At 37.5% G+C, this 6,586-nt stretch overlaps 1 protein-coding gene and 1 long non-coding RNA gene across 2 annotated transcripts in view; one reads left to right on the top strand and one right to left on the bottom strand.

The window, feature by feature from the left end:
- Positions 1 to 533: 533 nt before the first annotated feature.
- Positions 534 to 6,586, bottom strand: part of LOC110057374 (transmembrane protein 272-like) — a 7,685-nt gene continuing 1,632 nt past the window's right edge. Inside the window, exons 2-4 of the mRNA XM_020763959.2 lie at positions 2,079 to 2,182; positions 1,930 to 1,995; positions 534 to 1,303 (exon numbers count right to left, since the gene is read on the bottom strand). Of these exons, the coding sequence (XP_020619618.1) occupies positions 903 to 1,303; positions 1,930 to 1,995; positions 2,079 to 2,121 (510 nt within the window). The 5' untranslated portion in view covers positions 2,122 to 2,182 and the 3' untranslated portion in view covers positions 534 to 902. The remainder of the gene's footprint in view (positions 1,304 to 1,929; positions 1,996 to 2,078; positions 2,183 to 6,586) is intronic.
- Positions 1,972 to 6,586, top strand: part of LOC149110747 (uncharacterized) — an 8,598-nt gene continuing 3,983 nt past the window's right edge. Inside the window, exons 1-2 of the long non-coding RNA XR_016207750.1 lie at positions 1,972 to 2,138; positions 3,848 to 3,916. This is a non-coding gene — a long non-coding RNA (uncharacterized LOC149110747). The remainder of the gene's footprint in view (positions 2,139 to 3,847; positions 3,917 to 6,586) is intronic.

The following is a 6,586-nucleotide window of genomic DNA, read 5'->3' as shown; positions in this document are numbered from 1 at the left end:
TATTTTGGCTTGTATGTCAAAACGGGTACTTAATTTCCCATATGGCGGAAACTAAAAATTTCCACCATTTGATTATCAAAAACAAAGCCTGACACGACTTCCGTTTTCTACCGAAAAATTAAAAACTAATTAACGAAAACTTCCCCACTCATTTCCATGTCAGCTCAAACGGACGTATAACGACTTTTAACCGAGATTCAGTGAAACAATCAGAAGGCACGCGCGAGGGCTGAGTTCGGTCCGTACGAAAAATTAGTGTCCACACACCACGAAGCGCTTTCCTGTCAATTCTTGGTTAAAAAAAAAAATAATAATAAACATACAGACTAGGAGAAATATGACCAAAACTACCACATTACAATGGATAACGGTGGAGTGGATAATTCGACATGGGTGCCATTTCAACTGTAAATAAATCCGTGTGTCCGGCTGATAGCTGGGCAAACAAAAGAGTAAGCAAGAAAGCAAGAATACCTCTTGATACCCTTTGGGTGCTACCCTTGGATGTATCGAGCGATACTAAGACTTCTGCATTTGATTTACGCTGTGAGGCATATATTTGATGCTTTTAAAGCAAGATAATTAGTATATATTTAAATAAGAAAAAGGATCTCATGCATGATCAAACGATTGACGGTGATTGTTGGCCTCTAGTTTAACATATATATATAAAAAATCCCATTAACTTTGCAGAACACAGAAAAAACTTCAAATTCCTATTTTGAAAATATTCAATTCTAAAACAGTTTTTATTTATTACAGTCAGCTGTATATTTTTATGAAAAAAAAAACATTACAGCATCCTCGCAAAATACTGAAATGCAACTCGTATTGAAAGAGTTCAAATTTCAGTTTCAAAAACATTCAGTTCTACATCAAGATCTTTATTGTTACAGGTAGTGTCAGCAGTAATTAGACATACATTTGATGCAAGTCTTGGTAGCCGCGAAAAAGCTAGCAACACAGAAACAGGTCAGCACCACACCAGATACAATGTGGTAAGAGGTGGTAACCCAGAATGCAAACAGGTACAACGTCTTGTTACAGTAGTCAGCGCTCTCTGGATCGGCGTAGTTTGGTTGATAGTTTGTGTAAATCCACACGCTTCCGCAGACGAACCAAGCGAACATGAAAAGTTGAACCATAAGTTGTACTGGGTTTACACTTCTTTCCTCTCCTTGGCTTCCTTCCTGATATCGTACGCCACAGGAACAGCAGTTGGCGACAAGACCACCCGCTCCAGCTACAATCAGGTAAATCGGGATCAGTGGTTCCACTGGGCACTCGTCTTTATAATCAGCTCCTATAAAGGCACAATTCAGTGCGTTATCAATCAAAAGACACAATTTTTAAACGATTATGCACGCGTTGTCACCCAATGCTAAATCTATGTCACGCCGTTCAGGCTGCGATTCTGCTCTGTCACGCTAGCTTACGTTATTTTTGTGACTTACGTTTTATATACGTGTGCAATCTTATTATGATAAAACGCGCGAGAAGACTCGGCTGATCTGCTAACCAGCGGGAGCTGAGAACTGAGAGGTAATAAGCTTTGTTTTGTGAGTGTGACTTGAAACTTTTCACCCCTAAGAGGTACAATTCTAATACAACGCATTAACTCAATGTGCACTCTTTTATTGATGAGTTGTGAATTCCCGGTGTAACTGATTGTCATATATCCCCTGTCATAGTTTTTTGACTTAATACCCTGAAAGGTACCCCGAAAGCTCCCGCTATATATGGACCTTTTTTTCAACCCCAACCAGGTACGACAAGCGCCCCCGTTCTTTTTATATGGGAGTCAACCCCCCTGGGCGAGAAATATGGTGTCTCTCTCCATCTGCCAGGTATCTATCTGCCGATGTACGTATATGAAATCATTTTCAAAACGAATGCAATGAGTTAGTTACTATGTTTGTTTACACTCACCAATTACTATCATTGCTATCTGGAGGGGAAGTGACACCAAACATACAATGCCTGAGGCAGTCAAAACTATGAAAGAAAATGAAAGACGATATTTATTGTGACGGCAAACTGAAATGACAAAGAAATATATAATGCCGGGGTTATCCTACGTGTTGCCAGGAAAAAGAAGACGGCTGCCTGCAAGGATTCCATGTGGGAGATATTTTACTGTGAGTCGTCCTCTCTTGTTGTTGTGTTTTGTTTGATCAACCTCCTGCCAATTAACATAGAAATAAAAATACGTATTAAAATCAAGTCTTTTGCAACGTAATGAATAAGCTAGTAGATACTCAGAACTTGAACTTCCTCGCAGACTTAACAGTTACGAGACTGCGTTAATAAAGTTGTTTCTGTGAAAACATTTTTTTTTTGTTTTTTGCCCATGCAAGCCATCTGCAGGTGGCGATAAACGATGCTCCTTATTTTCGTTATCAATTTGCTCACTTTATGACTCTGCATGCAACGAATCGATCAAATAGAAAAATAAAATGCCCCGGGTATGCCAGGTCAGGAATTTGGGATCGTTGGTTGTTATTGGGCTAAGGAATTTGACACCATATGGGAGAGGAGGGTGATAGTTTGAACAAACTGCCTAGAGATTATGGTAAAAGTAGAAGACATTTGAGACACCGCCATATTCTTTATGGTTGCGTTGCTCAAAGAAAAGGACTGTGTTTGATGGAAGTAAATAGGTTTTGCATGTGAAAATTTAATTACTATTACATCATAGTGTGGTTGAAAGCGCATGTTCGAAAGTGCTTTTTTCTATTTTTCATTACTCATATTTGCTGGGTATGTCTTGAGGTACAATTGAATTGAATTAAACAGGTATTTGATCACCTGATATGACCTTAAGGTGGGGCATTTAGGCACAATTCCGGGGGTGCCCCGGGGACATAAAAACTTTTCTTCGAATTAATCGTCGCACGATGCTATAAATGAATATAAAATCAGTGTGTAATAATAGGACACAAAAATCGCAATAGTAACGTAAATGGCGCGGTATGTCAGTCTTTTGTAAAGGCACGTTTTTGCATATACCCTCTCACTGCACAAATCAGTCATCTTTTTGTAATCAAGTCTAATTTTTCGAGCAAGGTTTACCGAGTCGATGAAGAATTAATTCTCGGTTTTCACTAGTCAGGTGATCAAAACTAAATATCGTCACCATTCAATAAATAAATTCAAGAATCTGGGATGCTATAGATGATTGCTATATAAACAACCTTGCCAAGAATCAGGTTTGTGCTGTTTTTCATTCACCCGTTATTCGCAGAAGTGTGTTACCCAAATTTATATAGCTTTGTATGGAGACGCCATGTTTGTGCCCTTCGGAGGGGCACAAACATGGCGGCCGTAAAATAACAAAAACATCTGTCGTTGAGTTTTGCTATTGAAACGAAATTTTTTACTCTAGAGCTCCGACACATTGAAATAAATGCTTCTTCTAGTACAAGCACCATTTATTTAGCAAAAACCAGAGCGATAACTCATCTTTTGACCTACGCGACAGTCTTTTCGGGCAGCCATTTTCATGTCACGCAACGCAAAAGCTTGGAGTGCTCTATTACAAAAAGAAGAACTCTGTAAAGCTAAACCATTGTCAAACATCACGTTCCTATTGGGTCTGTTATCTGATGAAACTAAAACCCCAGAAGGAAAGATAATTTCTAATTTTGGAATATGACTACGTCACATGAAAACCAAGAATTAAAGTATCAATAGGTTGCTTGCGCACGTCTATGTGTTTTTATGCAGTGTTTGGCAAATCCGCAGAACGGATGTCGATCTTATTTCATTTCGCTGGAAACGAAACGGTAATATTTTGTTTTTTTCGTTTGTCATATTGACAATGTTCTTTCTATCTGTCTAATCACAGACCTTCATAATTCAAAGGAGACAAATCACTCGGGAAAGGCAACGTTTTACGGACACGCTAAAAGCACAGGTATCTTGTCTGATAGCCTAAATAGTTACTACTTATTTAAAAACAAACAAACAAACAAACAAACGAATGTTTTCATGTGTAATTGTAATTTAGACCCCATAGAATGTTTGCTTTCCCGCACCGCCAGACTGGACTTTTGAAAAGTAAAGACAAAGCTAGAGTTCTTTGGTACCTTTTCTCTGGTGCTTCCAAGTTTAATATGCTTTCAATACGTCTGTAAGGAAATCTTACCACCAAGTCAGTCTTTGAACACTTTTTTGACTGATAGCGGCTGGTGTCAAAATCGCGCTTATTAAATGGCAATCATTTATTTATTGACTGATTTGGACAAATATTTATTTCAGATCATTGTTTTAACCAGTTAACTTACTAAATTTCACGAAAAAGAAGGACTATGGGAAAAGAAACATGCTAGGGGCAGTATTTGCCTATTCGATAAAATGTCAAAATTCGAAATGATTTTCTTTTTGTTTGTCCTGGCGTTGATTATATCATAAATCATATGTATTAAACTTGCACGTGTTTCGTGCTTTTAAATTTCTTTCTTGTGCCTTGATGTAATGACGTTTGAATCGAACTGGCTAGCTAGGTTCACCATGATGGATTAATACTTGGGCAGAATTTGTTAAAAGAGTGAATATTTTGAGATTTATGATGTTTGATTCGAATCGAGCATTTTGTTTAGCAACATTTCGTATAACCATAGTCAATAGAGGGGAATGGTTATAAAACCCGACAAATTTCTTTGTTGTAGGTTTTTGTTGGTTTTTTTTTTTTTTTTTGGCCTTGACCGTGCACAAAACACAACAGTTGTTTACTCCTTACTGAGGAACTAACCAGTAGAAATATTTTGGTTATGTAATTCACGCATAGTGTATAAGCGCAAAACAAAAGATTGTGCATTGTCGTGGACCATCCAACATAAATCTTGGCATCTTTGTTTGCTCCTTTGATGTTTGCCAGGCAAACCATTTCCCTCTATAAACTATGGTATACCAGAATGTGAATATAAGCATGTGGGTTTTTGGCGTGGAAATTCCTGTGCCGAACATAGTATTTAAGATGATTTCCGCAGAACATTCGAGCACTAATGGCAAAAATTAAGTTATCAAAAAAACTCATGGCATGGTGATATTTTGAATACTGTTAAGAAGAACATGTCGAAACTTTAGCTCTCAAGCTAACCCCCCGAGAGAAAATTGAACTCGAGCCGGGTTATCCATATTTCAATTAAAATAGACGTTTCGCGTTAGTTAAAAACACAATAACATATGCTTTAAGCATTCTTACGGGGTTTGACATTAACTTTCTTGGGAATGCTTGAGAATTTAATTGCGGGGTCACTCAGAGAAATAAACAAAGTGAGTTGTTTTCAATAGCATTCAGTAAACAATTTTTGCACTTATTGCTCGAACTTTGAGCGGAATCAGTCTTAACATTATTTAACCAGCAGTAGGAAAACGAAAGTTCATCTCATTTTTGAACAAACCAAAACAAAAGCAAAAATTAAAACGACAAAAAAAGAAAAAAAAATGGCAAAGCCGTGATTATCGTTCGTGACAGTATGCCTGCTGTTCACTTACAGTTTCAGATCCACTTTTATCACTAAAAGGTGTCATACTACTGACAAAAGCTCACCTGAAAACAATGTTACATCCAAATGTCTGAATCCTGTTCGTATAGAAATCGAATATGAAAAAAATAGAAGTAGAATTCCTAGCCTATAAATTACAGATACGCTCAAAGTTATTTCCGATCTGTTGCACTTTCAAGAAGGGAGCTTATAAGACAGAAAAAATTATATATTTTTAGACGGACTTTTTCATGCGTCTTGATTTCGAAGCAATTTTTAATAGAAGATGATTCCCAGAGAACATCTGAAATGTCCTTGTAATAATTTTCTACTTGCATGTTTGCGAGTCACAGCCAATGTCTGGCTCCGGTTTGAAAGAAAATGAAAAGAAAAACCAAAATGCTTGAGTGGCAAAGTATATGGTTTTCACGTTAAGCATGGCTATAGCCTCATTTGCACGAAACCGGAAAACAGTCAGAGCTTTGCAGAAATTTTTCCAAAATATCTCCGCAAGCGTTCTCGAAGTCTTTATTCGTGTTTCAATTGTGCCTCACGTGACTTCTATCCTTGTCTCCCTCCACGAAAGGATAATTTAAAATGAGCCGCCGAGTATATGACGGATATCAGATGCAGCATCTTCATATGCTCGTTACCTATAAATGCTTGACTACAATTTGAAATTACCTCTTTGTATATGTAGAAAAACGGGTCACATTTTACTACATCACGTGACACCTCCCAGTTTTGGCTGCCTAGTGCTACTTCTTAAGAGGATCCATGGGTGCGAAAAATATTTTGTGCATAAAATATATTCTATTTTTAGCTGGGCTGTGACCTAATAAGACCAGTTGTGAAAGAGAAAAACAAATTTAGGGATTATAAAATGGTAAATTTCTAGTAATAAGATCTTACTTCAGGTCAGACTACGCCTTGTGTATTTGTGATGCAGTAGCCACAGGAACACCACTGACCAGTGTAGGATGCCTGAAGGCACAGACAGTAATAGGCCCTTTGCAGTTGGGGTCACCTGACCAAATTTTTCCTAAAAAAATTTTATATTATGGGCTATAACTTAAAGAATGCCAGAAATGGAAAGA

The sequence above is a fragment of the Orbicella faveolata genome, unplaced genomic scaffold (genome assembly GCF_042242905.1).
Source record: "Orbicella faveolata isolate gen_17 unplaced genomic scaffold, um_ofav_v1 contig_24, whole genome shotgun sequence".
NCBI lineage: Eukaryota > Metazoa > Cnidaria > Anthozoa > Scleractinia > Merulinidae > Orbicella > Orbicella faveolata.
The sequence above is the reverse complement of the archived record's forward strand: the minus strand, read 5'-3'. Positions and strand labels throughout refer to the sequence as shown.